Genomic DNA, 18,357 nt, shown 5'->3' on the forward strand with positions numbered 1-18,357 from the left:
AAATCTGTACCTTAGCGGGTTTGTACTTTGGAAACCCACCTGGGCTTTAGTTAGTAGCTCAATTGGGTGGAAAAGCCGCCAACCCGGTAACCCTGACGGTAGCACTTAGTGTAACCAAGCCAATAGCTAAGGCTTCCGGTTTCCGGGCTGAACCATACCAACCTATACATTCTGATTCTAATTTGCCAGGATAAAACATGGCGTTTTCCTTTTCCGCCCTTTTCCACACAGCCGGTGATTGGTAGGCATTGCAAACCAATCCAAGAGGCTCGGCCAGTGATTGGCCCGCTGCGGGTGAATCAGCCAATGGCAGGCGGAGGTGCCTATTGCCAGACGGAAACATTTCCCGCACGGCGTGGTGAGGGCGGAAGTGGTACGGTAGGAATAAGGGTCCGGGGATGGTGGGAGGGAGCCAGCTGGAGAACGCGAATCCGCTCATTTACCGGCGGGCGGGGGAGCGGCAGGTCACAGCGCAGGAGGAGGATGAGGACGCGCCGGACCGGATCGATGACCGGGAGATCTTTGATATCCTTCCGCGTATATGAGCCGTACCCATGGGCGTAGTGCCGGGCTCACCCCCTGCCTGTTCCCTAGCAACCGGGGGATAGAGCCCTCTCCCGATAATATCCGTGTCCTTCCTGCCCCTTGTATCCGCCTGTGCCCATGGGGGTAACTGCCTCGTACTGTTGCCTAATACCCCCCCCCCCCCAAATCTACTGCCCTGGGCTGTCATCCACTCAGCGCAGTCTTATCCCTATCTGCCCCAGCAACTGCCCCCTTCCTATACTGACCCTTCCCTATCTATCTGCCCCTTCCTATACTGACCCTTCCCTATCTATCTGCCCCAGCAACTGCCCCCTTCCTATACTGCCCCTTTCCTATCTATCTGCCCCAGCAACTGCCCCCTTCCTATACTGCCCCTTCCCTATCTATCTGCCCCAGCAACTGCCCCCTTCCTATACTGCCCCTTCCCTATCTATCTGCCCCAGCAACTGCCCCCTTCCTATACTGCCCCTTCCCTATCTATCTGCCCCAGCAACTGCCCCCTTCCTATACTGACCCTTCCGTATCTATCTGCCCCAGCAACTGACCCTTCCGTATCTATTTGCCCCAGCCCTATATATCTGCCCCAGAAACTAACCCTTTTATATATATTTGCCCTATTCCTTTACTGACCCTTCCCTATTTACCTGTCCCATCCCTATACTGACCCTTATCTATTTATTTGCCCCATCCTAATACTTGCACTTCCCTATCTATCTACCCCTGCAACTGCCCCATACCTAAACTGACCCTTCCCTATCTATCTGCCCCATACCTATACTGACCCTTCCCTATCTATCTGCCCCATACCTATACTGACCCTTCCCTATCTATCTGCCCCTGCAACTGCCCCTGCAACTGCCCCATACCTATACTGACCCTTCCCTATCTATCTGCCCCATACCTATACTGACCCTTCCCTATCTATCTGCCCCATACCTATACTGACCCTTCCCTATCTATCTGCCCCATACCTATACTGACCCTTCCCTATCTATCTGCCCCTTCCCTATCTATCTGCCCCATACCTATACTGACCCTTCCCTATCTATCTGCCCCATACCTATACTGCCCCCTTCCCTATCTATCTGCCCCATACCTATACTGCCCCTTCCCTATCTATCTGCCCCATACCTATACTGCCCCTTCCCTATCTATCTGCCCCATACCTATACTGACCCTTCCCTATCTATCTGCCCCATACCTATACTGACCCTTCCCTATCTATCTGCCCCTTCCCTATCTATCTGCCCCATACCTACACTGACCCTTCCCTATCTATCTGCCCCATACCTACACTGACCCTTCCCTATCTATCTGCCCCATACCTATACTGCCCCTTCCCTATCTATCTGCCCATACCTACACTGACCCTTCCCTATCTATCTGCCCCCATACCTATACTGACCCTTCCCTATCTATCTGCCCCATACCTACACTGACCCTTCCCTATCTATCTGCCCCATACCTATACTGACCCTTCCCTATCTATCTGCCCCTTCCCTATCTATCTGCCCCATACCTATACTGACCCTTCCCTATCTATCTGCCCCATACCTATACTGCCCCTTCCCTATCTATCTGCCCCATACCTATACTGCCCCTTCCCTATCTATCTGCCCCATACCTACACTGACCCTTCCCTATCTATCTGCCCCATACCTATACTGACCCTTCCCTATCTATCTGCCCCTTCCCTATCTATCTGCCCCATACCTATACTGACCCTTCCCTATCTATCTGCCCCATACCTATACTGACCCTTCCCTATCTATCTGCCCCATACCTATACTGACCCTTCCCTATCTATCTGCCCCTGTAACTGCCCCATACTTATACTGACCTTTTCATATACAGTATATCTGCCCTTGCAACTGCCCCTTCCCTATCCATTTGCCCCAACAATTGCCCAATCCCTTCACTCATTCTCCGATATCAGCCCCAAGCTCCAGCCTCTAACTGCCTCTCAACAACCTTCCACATTTATTGTAAAGGGCAAGTAGCACCAAAGCAAGTTTTTTGTTAATGAATTTAATATGCGGTTACCCAGCATTGCTAGTCATTGTGTATAAGGAATTCGCTGTGTAGCCGGGGGGCTGCCATTCATGTTCCAGCGGGGCCCCCCTGTATATTGGAGGTACAGGAGACGCTGTTTGCAATACAAATATTTCAGAACTTGAGCTGGGCTCATATAGGCACCAACTCAGGATGAAACTTGCTCCTATCAAATAAAACTGATACACATACTCCCAGTTATAATGTCACTGGCCCATTAACCCTTTGGTAGCTTGCATGTTCTACTTATTGAGTTTACTCCTTGCTTTCCCTTCCATTGCCCTTAATTCCGGTACATCTGATTCGCTGTATAAATGACCCGGAACACCCACTTACGCTGGAGGAACTAAACGTGGTTGAAGAAATTCGAGTGAAGGTGCAAATTGCTTGTTACCCTATGGCCCCCCCCCCCCCCCCCCCCAGTATAAGTAAATGTTATGTACTAACAGAAGAGCTAAATTCTCTTAGTGAATATCCCTATTACTGTGCGTGTTTGTTCCTCAGGTAAGTGATGAGGAGAGCACAGTGTCCGTCGAGTTTACCCCGACCATCCCGCACTGCAGTATGGCAACGCTCATCGGCCTCTCCATTAAAGTAAAGCTCCTGCGCTCTCTGCCCGAGAGGTTTAAGGTGGGTACAGCGGCCTGTGTCTCAGATCTCAATTGCATATTCATTTTAAACTAATTCATTTGTTAAAGAAAGAAAGGTGACATTCACTTGGGGGGGCATCTCCAGTAGTCTTCATTGGGGGGGTCCAAAATCTCCAATAGTCTTCAGTGGCGATAGGTATCTCCAGTAGTCTTTATTGGGGGGGTTAGAGATCTCCAATTGTCTTCACTGGTGGTGGGAATCTCCAGTAGTCTTCATTGGGGGGGTTAGAGATTTCCAGTAGACTTCATGAGGGGTGAGAATCTCCAATAGTCTTCACTTTGGGGGTTAGAGATCTGCGATAGTCTTCACTTTGTTTGGGGGGTGTTATGAGCTCTTCAATAGCCTTTACTGGGGGCCAGAGGGGTTTGCAGTAGTCTCCATTGGGGGTTAGAGATTTCCTGTAGACGTCATGAGGGGTGAGAATCTCCAATAGTCTTCACTTTGGGGGTTAGAGATCTCCAATAGCCTTTACTGGGGGCCAGAGGGGTTTAGACATATCCAATAGTCTTCATTGGGGCTTAGAGATCTCCAATTGTCTTCACTGGTGGTGGGAATCTCCAGTAGTCTTCACTTTGGGGGTTAGAGATCTCCGATAGTCTTCACTTTGGGGGGGGGGTTAGAGATCTTCACTGGGGCCAGAGGGGTTTAGACATCCCCCAATAGTACTCACTGGGGGTGCTGAATACATTAGTACAAATAATACCCCCCCCAATGAAATTGACTCTTATGTTATTATATGTTTACTCTCCCAGGTGGACGTCCATATAACTCCCGGCACGCACGCCTCTGAGCACGCAGGTGGGTTCCCATTAGGAATCAGCGCTGGTCTCTGTCCATAGCCCCGGCCTTGGGTGCCGGCTGGGCCGACCCTGTATCTTTATAAATGGGCTAATGCTTTTTTTCCTGCTTTCTCCAGTGAACAAGCAGTTGGCCGACAAGGAGCGCGTGGCCGCCGCCCTAGAGAATTCCCATTTGCTGGAAGTCGTCAACCAATGCTTATCCGGCAGATCCTCTGCTTAAATCAGCCGTTCTGCTGGGGGGTTATGGGTACCCAGCATGCACTCCTGCCGCTACATGTGACCTTTAAACAGGAAAAGGCAAAGTCAGGCCCGGACTGGGATTTAGAATAGACCCTGACATATCAAGTACACCGAGGCCCAAACAGCCCCCCCACCGGCCCAATAAATAGTGACTGCAGCCCCTCTGGCATTGGCCAGAACCCACAGATTGCCAGTCCGGGCCTGGGCAGAGACTCAGTCCATTCAGGGTGTCACTGTAATGTCCCAGTCATGTTCTGCTCTGTGTGGGTGGATTAGTGATGTGTAGGCCAACAGATAACCGGCCCCCGCCCCACAAACCCATTTCCAACTAGGCTGCAAATCAGCGTCTGTTTACATAGACCCCGCCTTCCCCATCTCTGATGTCATGAAGGGGGTGGGGCAGAGGGGGTACCGTTAGGTCGTGGGTGGGAATAGCTCAGCTTAAACCCGCCCCCAACCTGAATATGTTGTGCAAGTGCCGACCCCCACGGGTTTTGGGAGGTCCACACATCATTAATACAGAGCAGGCTGTTATAATGTGTATATAATATATATTGTGGGTGGGGCATACGCACCACTATTTCCAGAACAGGACTGGGAAATTAATGTTTCACCCTAAATGGATCGAGTATAATAATGATAGGAACTGGACTTATTTTCATTGAGATTAAAGTGTTTTTGTTATTTTGGTTTGGACTGATTTATTTGGGGGCTTTATACTTTGTATTAAAGGCATCACTTGCTGTTTGCTCGCTGTGTATAATACGGAATAGGGATCTGCGACTAGTGGTGCCAGGAGGAACTGCAGCCGTAGCCACAGGGGATGCTGGGATTTGTATTCCAGACTCAGATCTGGTTTCCCCTTGAGGTATCGGATCCATGATATTTCTATGTGGAAGGTTCTAAGGCCAAGGTTGTCTTCTGACTGGGTCTGTGTGAGCCTTCCAGGTACTGACCCAGGGGCCCAAATAATCAAGTCATCCTGATTTGGGAAGAAGAAGAAGAAGAAGCAGCGGCTGAAAATACACCCTGGGATATGGTTGTCCATTTGGGGGCCTGTGAGATTAATGTGCCCCCCAGTGTAGTTTGATAGCCTCCTGTTTGTAGGCTCTATAGACAACTGTGTATGACTTCCCGCAGCTTACAGAAATGAGCTTTAGGTGGGTGCTGGGTGCTTTTGGTTCCCCCCTCCCATAGGGGCACACCCCAATATTTCCAACAACTCATTTTACCAACAGTTTTACAAGGCTGGTTTGTTGATGGGGAAAATGTTTGTGATTTAATGATTCCTAAATGAAACACTAGGGGGCGCCAGTCAGCTGCAATGTTACCCTTAGGCCTGAGCACAGGAAATACATTTCCCAAAGAAATGAGTCCATTACCCCCCCCACCACCATAAAGCAGAATTTGCAGGTAGGAAGGGTGGGCACCCAGTAGCACATACTCACTGGATAGAGGGAACTGTGCTGCCCGGTGCCTTTTGTGCCAGCCTGGGGGGGTCGAAGCCACAGTCCTGTCATTAGAAAAGGAATTTGGCAACAGCTGGGAGTTTTGACTTAATGATTCATTAGGATAGTGACACATGGGTGGCTCTTGTCACCTGATCTGTCTCTACCTGGTGGGGGCAAACAGCCTTAGGGGCTGCTGCAGGGGGACCAGCAGATGACCCAAAGCCCCGGTGATTGGCTGCTCCCAAACAGGCTTATAAGCGACCAACCACATTGTGACTGAACTGTGTGGCCTCCAGCAGCAAAACTGGATACTACTGGGCCCCAAAGCAAATTAGGCTTAGGGTAAATTGACCTTTTCTACCCAAGATACGTTGAAATTGCCCTGTAAATAGGGCATTACTTAGCGTGCCCCCCCCCCCCAGGTTCAAAAAAAGAGAGAGAGAGAATATAATAGAAATTGTCAGGGTACACCCGGGGTCCCATACATGTATTGCGCCTTTGGCACCTACGTGCCCCGCTAGCCATCCTATCCGCCCATTTAAAAGGCAACACGTTTGCCAGGAGCAGTAACCCATAGCAACCAATTAGAGGTTTGCTTTTAAACAGATGACCAGTAAATTCTACCTGCGGATTGGTTGCTATGGGTTACTGCTCCTGGGCAAACTTACTTACTTACTTACCTATACTTACTTAGCCTATGACTAAGTGCCCCATACGCACGAAACGCGTCAGGCATTTGTTTTTAAACATGTTGGAATAAAGTTCAAGTTTTAACAGATCCTTTTGAGTCCGGATTGCTTGTCATCCTTTTTCAACATTTTACTTACTTACTTACTGCCTTTTATTACATAACCCCCTTTATGCTTTAATCTAGCCCTAACCCATACATCTTTAGCCTCTGTGCCCCCCCCCCCCGTATCCTTTACCCTACTGTCCCACTCCCTTCTGCCCCCCACACAGCAGCTTCATTTTCTTTATCTTTCTGCCCTGATCAATGTCCCTTTTTGACCCTGAGCCTCAGTCCCCACAGGGTCTTCACTGGGATCCAATAGGCCCCGGCATTTCTAGTACAGAGGCCCAATAGCATCTTAGAGCAGTCCCTGGACAGCCTGGTCCCCTCCCCAAGACATTCCACTAATATCTCTGCCCCCAATCAGCGCCCCCATTATCCCTGTCTGCCCCCCATGAGAAACCCCCAGTATCCCTTTCCCCCCAATCAGAATCCCTATGTGCATCCCTATCCCCCAATCAGAATCTCTTTCTGTAACCCTGCCCCCCAGGTACCTACCTGAGCCCCTGTTTCCGACCAGAATCCATGGCACCCCCAGTATCCCTGTGGCCCATACCGTACCCATGGCCCCCCAGTATCCCTGTGGCCCATACAGTACTCATGGCTCCCCCAGTATCCCTGTGGCCCATACCGTACCCATGGCACCCCCAGTATCCCTGTGGCCCATACAGTACCCCTGGCACCCCAGTATCCCTGTGACCCATACAGTACCCCTGGCCCCCCAGTATCCCTGTGGCCCATACAGTACCCCTGGCCCCCCAGTATCCCTGTGGCCCATACAGTACCCCTGGCCCCCCAGTATCCCTGTGACCCATACAGTACCCCTGGCCCCCCAGTATCCCTGTGGCCCATACAGTACCCCTGGCACCCCCAGTATCCCTGTGGCCCATACAGTACCCCTGGCACCCCCGGTATCCCTGTGGCCCATACAGTACCCATGGCCCCCCCGGTATCCCTGTGGCCCATACAGTACCCATGGCCCCCCCAGTATCCCTGTGGCCCATACAGTACCCCTGGCACCCCCAGTATCCCTGTGACCCATACAGTACCCCTGGCCCCCCAGTATCCCTGTGACCCATACAGTACCCATGGCACCCCCAGTATCCCTGTGGCCCATACAGTACCCATGGCACCTCCAGTATCCCTGTGGCCCATACAGTACCCCTGGCCCCCCCAGTATCCCTGTGGCCCATACAGTACCCATGGCACCTCCAGTATCCCTGTGGCCCATACAGTACCCATGGCCCCCCCAGTATCCCTGTGGCCCATACAGTACCCCTGGCCCCCCCAGTATCCCTGTGGCCCATACAGTACCCCTGGCCCCCCAGTATCCCTGTGGCCCATACAGTACCCCTGGCCCCCCAGTATCCCTGTGGCCCATACAGTACTCCTGGCACCCCCAGTATCCCTGTGGCCCATACAGTACCCCTGGCCCCCCAGTATCCCTGTGGCCCATACAGTACCCCTGGCACCCCCAGTATCCCTGTGGCCCATACAGTACCCATGGCACCCCCAGTATCCCTGTGGCCCATACAGTACCCCTGGCCCCCCAGTATCCCTGTGACCCATACAGTACCCCTGGCCCCCCAGTATCCCTGTGGCCCATACAGTACCCCTGGCCCCCCAGTATCCCTGTGGCCCATACAGTACCCCTGGCCCCCCAGTATCCCTGTGGCCCATACAGTACCCCTGGCCCCCCAGTATCCCTGTGGCCCATACAGTACTCCTGGCACCCCCAGTATCCCTGTGGCCCATACAGTACCCCTGGCCCCCCAGTATCCCTGTGGCCCATACAGTACCCCTGGCCCCCCAGTATCCCTGTGACCCATACAGTACCCTGGCCCCCCAGTATCCCTGTGGCCCATACAGTACCCCTGGCCCCCCAGTATCCCTGTGGCCCATACAGTACCCCTGGCCCCCCAGTATCCCTGTGGCCCATACAGTACCCTGGCCCCCCAGTATCCCTGTGGCCCATACAGTACCCATGGCCCCCCCAGTATCCCTGTGGCCCATACAGTACCCTGGCACCCCCAGTATCCCTGTGGCCCATACAGTACCCCTGGCCCCCCAGTATCCCTGTGGCCCATACAGTACCCCTGGCCCCCCAGTATCCCTGTGACCCATACAGTACCCTGGCCCCCCAGTATCCCTGTGGCCCATACAGTACCCCTGGCCCCCCAGTATCCCTGTGGCCCATACAGTACCCCTGGCCCCCCAGTATCCCTGTGGCCCATACAGTACCCTGGCCCCCCAGTATCCCTGTGGCCCATACAGTACCCCTGGCCCCCCCAGTATCCCTGTGGCCCATACAGTACCCCTGGCACCCCCAGTATCCCTGTGACCCATACAGTACCCCTGGCCCCCCAGTATCCCTGTGACCCATACAGTACCCCTGGCCCCCCAGTATCCCTGTGACCCATACAGTACCCATGGCACCTCCAGTATCCCTGTGGCCCATACAGTACCCCTGGCCCCCCAGTATCCCTGTGGCCCATACAGTACCCCTGGCCCCCCAGTATCCCTGTGGCCCATACAGTACCCCTGGCACCCCCAGTATCCCTGTGGCCCATACAGTACCCCTGGCCCCCCAGTATCCCTGTGGCCCATACAGTACCCCTGGCACCCCCAGTATCCCTGTGGCCCATACAGTACCCCTGGCCCCCCAGTATCCCTGTGACCCATACAGTACCCCTGGCCCCCCAGTATCCCTGTGGCCCATACAGTATCCCTGGCACCCCCAGTATCCCTGTGGCCCATACAGTACCCCTGGCACCCCCAGTATCCCTGTGGCCCATACAGTACCCCTGGCCCCCCCAGTATCCCTGTGGCCCATACAGTACCCCTGGCACCCCCAGTATCCCTGTGGCCCATACAGTACCCCTGGCCCCCCCAGTATCCCTGTGGCCCATACATTACCCCTGGCACCCCCAGTATCCCTGTGACCCATACAGTACCCCTGGCCCCCCCAGTATCCCTGTGGCCCATACAGTACCCATGGCACCTCCAGTATCCCTGTGGCCCATACAGTACCCCTGGCCCCCCAGTATCCCTGTGGCCCATACAGTACCCCTGGCCCCCCAGTATCCCTGTGGCCCATACAGTACCCCTGGCACCCCCAGTATCCCTGTGGCCCATACAGTACCCATGGCACCCCCAGTATCCCTGTGGCCCATACAGTACCCCTGGCCCCCCAGTATCCCTGTGGCCCATACAGTACCCCTGGCCCCCCAGTATCCCTGTGGCCCATACAGTACCCCTGGCCCCCCAGTATCCCTGTGACCCATACAGTACCCCTGGCCCCCCAGTATCCCTGTGACCCATACAGTACCCCTGGCCCCCCAGTATCCCTGTGACCCATACAGTACCCCTGGCCCCCCAGTATCCCTGTGGCCCATACAGTACCCCTGGCCCCCCAGTATCCCTGTGACCCATACAGTACCCCTGGCCCCCCAGTATCCCTGTGGCCCATACAGTACCCCTGGCCCCCCAGTATCCCTGTGGCCCATACAGTACTCCTGGCACCCCCAGTATCCCTGTGGCCCATACAGTACCCCTGGCCCCCCAGTATCCCTGTGGCCCATACAGTACCCCTGGCCCCCCAGTATCCCTGTGACCCATACAGTACCCTGGCCCCCCAGTATCCCTGTGGCCCATACAGTACCCCTGGCCCCCCAGTATCCCTGTGGCCCATACAGTACCCCTGGCCCCCCAGTATCCCTGTGGCCCATACAGTACCCTGGCCCCCCAGTATCCCTGTGGCCCATACAGTACCCATGGCCCCCCCAGTATCCCTGTGGCCCATACAGTACCCCTGGCACCCCCAGTATCCCTGTGGCCCATACAGTACCCCTGGCCCCCCAGTATCCCTGTGGCCCATACAGTACCCCTGGCCCCCCAGTATCCCTGTGACCCATACAGTACCCTGGCCCCCCAGTATCCCTGTGGCCCATACAGTACCCCTGGCCCCCCAGTATCCCTGTGGCCCATACAGTACCCCTGGCCCCCCAGTATCCCTGTGGCCCATACAGTACCCTGGCCCCCCAGTATCCCTGTGGCCCATACAGTACCCCCTGGCCCCCCCAGTATCCCTGTGGCCCATACAGTACCCCTGGCACCCCCAGTATCCCTGTGACCCATACAGTACCCCTGGCCCCCCAGTATCCCTGTGACCCATACAGTACCCCTGGCCCCCCAGTATCCCTGTGACCCATACAGTACCCATGGCACCTCCAGTATCCCTGTGGCCCATACAGTACCCCTGGCCCCCCAGTATCCCTGTGGCCCATACAGTACCCCTGGCCCCCCAATATCCCTGTGGCCCATACAGTACCCCTGGCACCCCCAGTATCCCTGTGGCCCATACAGTACCCCTGGCCCCCCAGTATCCCTGTGGCCCATACAGTACCCCTGGCACCCCCAGTATCCCTGTGGCCCATACAGTACCCCTGGCCCCCCAGTATCCCTGTGACCCATACAGTACCCCTGGCCCCCCAGTATCCCTGTGGCCCATACAGTATCCCTGGCACCCCCAGTATCCCTGTGGCCCATACAGTACCCCTGGCACCCCCAGTATCCCTGTGGCCCATACAGTACCCCTGGCCCCCCCAGTATCCCTGTGGCCCATACAGTACCCCTGGCACCCCCAGTATCCCTGTGGCCCATACAGTACCCCTGGCCCCCCCAGTATCCCTGTGGCCCATACATTACCCCTGGCACCCCCAGTATCCCTGTGACCCATACAGTACCCCTGGCCCCCCCAGTATCCCTGTGGCCCATACATTACCCATGGCACCCCCAGTATCTCTGTGGCCCATACAGTACCCCTGGCACCCCCAGTATCCCTGTGACCCATACAGTACCCCTGGCCCCCCAGTATCCCTGTGGCCCATACAGTACCCATGGCCCCCCCAGTATCCCTGTGGCCCATACAGTACCCCTGGCCCCCCAGTATCCCTGTGGCCCATACAGTACCCATGGCACCCCAGTATCCCTGTGGCCCATACAGTACCCCTGGCCCCCCAGTATCCCTGTGACCCATACAGTACCCCTTGCCCCCCAGTATTGCTGCCATTAGGGGGGATCATGCAGTGCCCATACTGTCCCCCCCCCCCCGTGTCCCTGTGCCCCTCCCTGGCAGCCCTCCCTCTCCCCCCATCCCTGGCTGCTCTCCGCCTCTCTCCTCCTCCTCCCCCCGGCTCTCTGCTCCCGGATCAGCTCCCTCCCTCCTTCCTCTGCTGCTCAGCCCGCAACATTGTCCGTGTCCCCCCCCCCCCCCCGGGCCGCAGCGCACACACAGCGGGACAACCGGGATCTGCTGCAGGGACGGGGCAGAGGGATCGGCTGCGGCGGGAAGATGGCGGTGTTGGCCGGGCCGGGGATCGCTGCGCTGCGGCTGGGAGAGTGGGGAGCCCGCTGTGGCCCCAGGGCCTGATTCCTGCCCCCCAGGCGGTGCGGGAGGAGAGAGAAGATGTCCGGGGAGGTGCGCCTCAGGCAGCTGGAGCAGCTCGTACTGAACGGGCCGGGCCGGGGGGGGTCCCTGAGCGTCGAGAGCCTCCTGGACTCGCTCCTCTGCCTGTATGATGAGTGCTCCGCGTCTCCGCTCCGCAGGGACAAGCACATCAACGACTACATCCAATGGGGTAAGTGCCCATACCCGGGGCAACTATTGGGCTTGTAAGGGCGAGAATTGGGGTACTTACTGCTGTGTGATGGGTGTTGTTACCCCAGTACCACTATACTGGGGCAGGACCTGGGGTACCTCTCATATCTCAGTCTAATGGTGAGGCATTGGGGTACTTACTGCTGTGTGATGGGGGGTAGTTACCCCAGTACCACTATACTGGGGCAGGACCTGGGGTACCTCTCTCACATCTCAGCCTAATGGTGAGGCATTGGGGTACTTACTGCTGTGTGATGGGGGTAGTTACACCAGTACCACTATACTGGGGCAGGACCTGGGGTACCTCTCATATCTCAGTCTAATGGTGAGGCATTGGGGTACTTACTGCTCTGTGATGGGGGTAGTTACCCCAGTACCACTATACTGGGGCAGGACCTGGGGTACCTCTCTCATATCTCAGTCTAATGGTGAGGCATTGGGGTACTTACTGCTGTGTGATGGGGGTAGTTACCCCAGTACCACTATACTGGGGCAGGACCTGAGGTGCCTCTCTCACATCTCAGCGTAATGGTGAGGCATTGGGGTACTTACTGCTCTGTGATGGGGGTAGTTACCCCAGTGCCACTATACTGGGGCAGGACCTGGGGTACCTCTCTCACATCTCAGCCTAATGGTGAGGCAAGAAGCGTGTCTGAGAGATGGAGGCTCAGGAACTGGGGTACCTATCGCTGGGTACTGTCTGAAATACTGTGGGGCAGGGGCAAGAGCTGGGATGGAGAGGCATTAATGTGCCCTTACTATTGGGCAAAACTGATATGGTGGGAAATTACTTGGGATAAGACCACTGTGATGGGGCAAGAATTGGGGAACAACGGCCCATAAATAAGTGTAACACTGTGTGTGTGGGTGCTATATGTAGGGTACCACTGTGTGTGGGTGCTATATGTAGGGTACCACTGTGTGTGTGGGTGCTATATGTAGGGTACCACTGTGTGTGTGGGTGCTATATGTAGGGTACCACTGTGTGTGGGTGCTATATGTAGGGTACCACTGTGTGTGTGGGTGCTATATGTAGGGTACCACTGTGTGTGTGGGTGCTATATGTAGGGTACCACTGTGTGTGGGTGCTGTATGTAGGGTACCACTGTGTGTGTGGGTGCTATATGTAGGGTACCACTGTGTGTGGGTGCTGTATGTAGGGTACCACTGTGTGTGGGTGCTATATGTAGGGTACCACTGTGTGTGGGTGCTATATGTAGGGTACCACTGTGTGTGTGGGTGCTATATGTAGGGTACCACTGTGTGTGTGGGTGCTATATGTAGGGTACCACTGTGTGTGGGTGCTATATGTAGGGTACCACTGTGTGTGTGGGTGCTATATGTAGGGTACCACTGTGTGTGTGGGTGCTATATGTAGGGTACCACTGTGTGTGTGGGTGCTATATGTAGGGTACCACTGTGTGTGGGTGCTATATGTAGGGTACCACTGTGTGTGGGTGCTATATGTAGGGTACCACTGTGTGTGTGGGTGCTATATGTAGGGTACCACTGTGTGTGGGTGCTATATGTAGGGTACCACTGTGTGTGTGGGTGCTATATGTAGGGTACCACTGTGTGTGTGGGTGCTATATGTAGGGTACCACTGTGTGTGGGTGCTATATGTAGGGTACCACTGTGTGTGGGTGCTATATGTAGGGTAACACTGTGTGTGGGTGCTGTATGTAGGGTACCACTGTGTGTGTGGGTGCTATATGTAGGGTACCACTGTGTGTGGGTGCTATATGTAGGGTACCACTGTGTGTGTGGGTGCTGTATGTAGGGTACCACTGTGTGTGTGGGTGCTATATAGGGTACCACTGTGTGTGGGTGCTATATGTAGGGTACCACTGTGTGTGCGGGTGCTATATGTAGGGTACCACTGTGTGTGTGGGTGCTATATGTAGGGTACCACTGTGTGTGCGGGTGCTATATGTAGGGTACCACTGTGTGTGTGGGTGCTGTATGTAGGGTAACACTCTGTGTGGGTGCTATATGTAGGGTACCACTGTGTGTGGGTGCTATATGTAGGGTACCACTGTGTGTGTGGGTGCTATATGTAGGGTACCACTGTGTGTGGGTGCTGTATGTAGGGTACCACTGTGTGTGGGTGCTATATGTAGGGTACCACTGTGTGTGGGTGCTATATGTAGGGTACCACTGTGTGTGTGGGTGCTATATGTAGGGTACCACTGTGTGTGTGGGTGCTATATGTAGGGTACCACTGTGTGTGGGTGCTGTATGTAGGGTACCACTGTGTGTGGGTGCTATATGTAGGGTACCACTGTGTGTGGGTGCTATATGTAGGGTACCACTGTGTGTGTGGGTGCTATATGTAGGGTACCACTGTGTGTGTGGGTGCTATATGTAGGGTACCACATTGGTGTATCCTTGGGTATCAGGAATAGAAGTAATGGGAAGTACCACAGTGAGATGCAGGGGCAGGCTGGGGGGTCAGTAAGATAGAGAAGGGGTAAGAGTGTAATGTTAGGGGGCTGAGCTGCAGGAAATGCTGGATGCACCATAGAGCTGCCCCTTTCCTCACTGCAGCTCTCTGGTACTGGCCAGGAGTCATGTGATGTGATGGGGCCTGTGGCCTTTCCTTGTGTTTGTGGGAATGCCCATTTTATGGGCCGGGGGGAGTGGTGACAGATGGGCGGGGCATAGGGGCAGTTTGTCCTGTGTGGCTCTAATGATTTGCCATTTGGCAGCTGGGGAGATAGTGGCACCCACACACTCACACAGCCACCCACTCACAGCCACCCACTCACACAGCCACCCACTCACACAGCCACCCACTCACACAGCCACCAAGGGCCTCATTCTGCATAAACCTGGCTGTGGGTAATAGTATGGCCACCCCCCCCCTGCTACGGCCCAACTTTATCCTTCCAGCTACATCCACCTTCATATTGTTTGCTCCTCCACTCGGCCCCACAGCAGTCTTACCCTGAGCTCTGCTTAGTGGTGTCCCAGCCTTAATCATTCATGTGTTGAGTGCAAAGATGTGTAGTTCAGCAACAACTAAAGGGCAGCATGTGTGGGACACTGAATTAATTAGTTGGTCTTTTTCTCCCACCCTACTGAACCCTCTGTCTCACACCTTCCCAGAGGCTATTATCCCTCCACTGCTACTATAGGCACCATCTCTCCCTACTATACCTACTATCCCACAGCCCCAGTCCCTTCCAAGAGGCTATTATTCCCCCACTGCTACTATAGGCACCATCTCTCCCTACTATACCTGCTATCCCACAGCCCCAGTCCCTTCCAAGAGGCTATTATCCCCCCACTGCTACTATAGGCACCATCTCTCCCTACTATACCTGCTATCCCACAGCCCCAGTCCCTTCCCAGAGGCTATTATCCCCCCACTGCTACTATAGGCACCATCTCTCCCTACTATACCTGCTATCCCACAGCCCCACTCCCTTCCCAGAGGCTATTATCCCCCCACTGCTACTATAGGCACCATCTCTCCCTACTATACCTGCTATCCCACAGCCCCACTCCCTTCCCAGAGGCTATTATCCCCCCACTGCTACTATAGGCACCATCTCTCCCTACTATACCTGCTATCCCACAGCCCCACTCCCTTCCCAGAGGCTATTATCCCCCCACTGCTACTATAGGCACCATCTCTTCCTACTATACCTGCTATCCCACAGCCCCAGTCCCTTCCCAGAGGCTATTATCCCCCCACTGCTACTATAGGCACCATCTCTCCCTACTATACCTGCTATCCCACAGCCCCAGTCCCTTCCCAGAGGCTATTATCCCCCCACTGCTACTATAGGCACCATCTCTCTCTACTATACCTGCTATCCCACAGCCCCAGTCCCTTCCCGGAGGCTATTATCCCTCCACTGCTACTATAGGCACTATCTCTCCCTACTATACCTGGTATCCCACAGCCCCAGTTCCTTCCCAGAGGCTATTATCCCCCCACTGCTACTATAGGCACCATCTCTCCCTACTATACCTGCTATCCCACAGCCCCAGTCCCTTCCCAGAGGCTATTATCCCCCCACTGTTACTATAGGCACCATCTCTCCCTACTATACCTGCTATCCCACAGCCCCAGTCCCTTCCCAGAGGCTATTATCCCACTGCTACTATAGGCACCATCTCTCCCTACTATACCTGCTATCCCACAGCCCCAGTCCCTTCCCAGAGGCTATTATCTCCCCACTGCTACTATAGGCACCATCTCTCCCTACTATACCTGCTATCCCACAGCCCCAGTCCCTTCCCAGAGGCTGTTATCCCCCCACTGCTACTATAGGCACCATCTCTCCCTACTATACCTGCTATCCCACAGCCCCAGTCCCTTCCCAGAGGCTGTTAGGCCCAGGGCATAGTAAACACAGGCCTTCCCAACAGCCGGTGGGAGAAGTTCTAGTTTAATGGCAGCTGTAGGGCTGGTTGTACATCGTTGTGCTATAGGCTGAATAAGTGCATTACTATGAATCATCCCTTATGCCTCGAGGCAAGAAGAATTTCCCAAGGTCACAACTAGGTGGTACTTTGTTTGCAAAGCAGTTTCCTTATCATGCACCCTAGAGGTTCCTTGTCTGCGCCGCATCTGATAGGCTGTTATTTGCCCTGCTGGGGGGAACAGGACATTTCTCCCTACTTCCTGGGCATAAATACCCTGCCGTGAGTGAGTTGTGGCCTGATAGTGATTTACACGCTGCTCAGACTGCGCCGGGGCTCTCAGCACTGAATGACAATATCCCTGTAAGTGGCTTTATCATTCTGAGCAGATGAGCCGGCCGGCAGTGTCGCAGAAGGACACAGATAGGGAATAAACCATCGGCACCGGCTCAGTTCTACCCATGTCATTGGCAGGGACATTGCCTGCAATTTGCAGTGTTGTGTGTATTACTGGTTCTGTTCATCCTTCCCTTGTTATCTGCCTTTCCTAATTCTGTTCTCACCCAGATACCCAACAATTACATAATTGCACAGCTTATATTTGTGTGATGGTATATTTGAGTGTTTAAAGGGGAAATATACAGATATTTAGGGGTGTCACTATCACTATACCTGCTATCCCACAGCCCCAGTCCCTTCCCAGAGGCTATTATCCCACTGCTACTATAGGCACCATCTCTCCCTACTATACCTGCTATCCCACAGCCCCAGTCCCTTCCCAGAGGCTATTATCCCCCCACTGCTACTATAGGCATCATCTCTCCCTACTATACCTGCTATCCCACAGCCCCAGTCCCTTCCCAGAGGCTATTATCCCCCCACTGCTACTATAGGCACCATCTCTCCCTACTATACCTGCTATCCCACAGCCCCAGTCCCTTCCCAGAGGCTATTATCCCCCCACTGCTACTATAGGCACCATCTCTCCCTACTATACCTGCTATCCCACAGCCCCAGTCCCTTCCCAGAGGCTATTATCCCCCACTGCTACTATAGGCACCATCTCTCCCTACTATACCTGCTATCCCACAGCCCCAGTCCCTTCCCAGAGGCTATTATCCCCCCACTGCTACTATAGGCACCATCTCTCCCTACTATACCTGCTATCCCACAGCCCCAGTCCCTTCCCAGAGGCTATTATCCCCCCACTGCTACTATAGGCACCATCTCTCCCTACTATACCTGCTATCCCACAGCCCCAGTCCCTTCCCAGAGGCTATTATCCCACTGCTACTATAGGCATCATCTCTCCCTACTATACCTGCTATCCCACAGCCCCAGTCCCTTCCCAGAGGCTATTATCCCCCCACTGCTACTATAGGCACCATCTCTCCCTACTATACCTGCTATCCCACAGCCCCCAGTCCCTTCCCAGAGGCTATTATCCCCCCACTGCTACTATAGGCACCATCTCTCCCTACTATACCTGCTATCCCACAGCCCCAGTCCCTTCCCAGAGGCTATTATCCCTCCACTGCTACTATAGGCACCATCTCTCCCTACTATACCTGCTATCCCACAGCCCCAGTCCCTTCCCAGAGGCTATTATCCCCCCACTGCTACTATAGGCACCATCTCTCCCTACTATACCTGCTATCCCACAGCCCCAGTCCCTTCCCAGAGGCTATTATCCCCCCACTGCTACTATAGGCACCATCTCTCCCTACTATACCTGCTATCCCACAGCCCCAGTCCCTTCCCAGAGGCTATTATCCCCCCACTGCTACTATAGGC

The 18,357-nt window shown here is 54.6% G+C and overlaps 2 protein-coding genes across 7 annotated transcripts in view; both read left to right on the top strand.

The window, feature by feature from the left end:
• The first annotated feature begins 370 nt into the window (after positions 1-370).
• Positions 371-4,973, top strand: ciao2b (cytosolic iron-sulfur assembly component 2B). The gene is given in 5 exon segments (NM_001134804.1): positions 371-525; positions 2,895-2,974; positions 3,103-3,228; positions 4,002-4,047; positions 4,166-4,973. Coding segments are annotated over 5 exon segments (483 nt in total). The 5' UTR covers positions 371-398; the 3' UTR covers positions 4,270-4,973.
• A 6,802-nt stretch (positions 4,974-11,775) lies between these two features.
• The window catches only part of cdc42bpa (CDC42 binding protein kinase alpha), a 126,358-nt gene continuing 119,776 nt past the window's right edge, over positions 11,776-18,357 (top strand). For 3 of the 6 annotated variants that reach the window (XM_031902578.1, XM_031902579.1, XM_031902581.1), the window contains exon 1: positions 11,779-12,169. In XM_031902578.1, the coding sequence (XP_031758438.1) occupies positions 11,998-12,169 (172 nt within the window). In that variant the 5' untranslated portion in view covers positions 11,779-11,997. Of the gene's footprint in view, positions 12,170-18,357 lie in introns of all 6 variants that reach the window. The other 3 variants (XM_031902576.1, XM_031902577.1, XM_031902580.1) reach the window with 2 other exon arrangements.

This window comes from Xenopus tropicalis, chromosome 5 (assembly GCF_000004195.4).
Source record: "Xenopus tropicalis strain Nigerian chromosome 5, UCB_Xtro_10.0, whole genome shotgun sequence".
NCBI lineage: Eukaryota > Metazoa > Chordata > Amphibia > Anura > Pipidae > Xenopus > Xenopus tropicalis.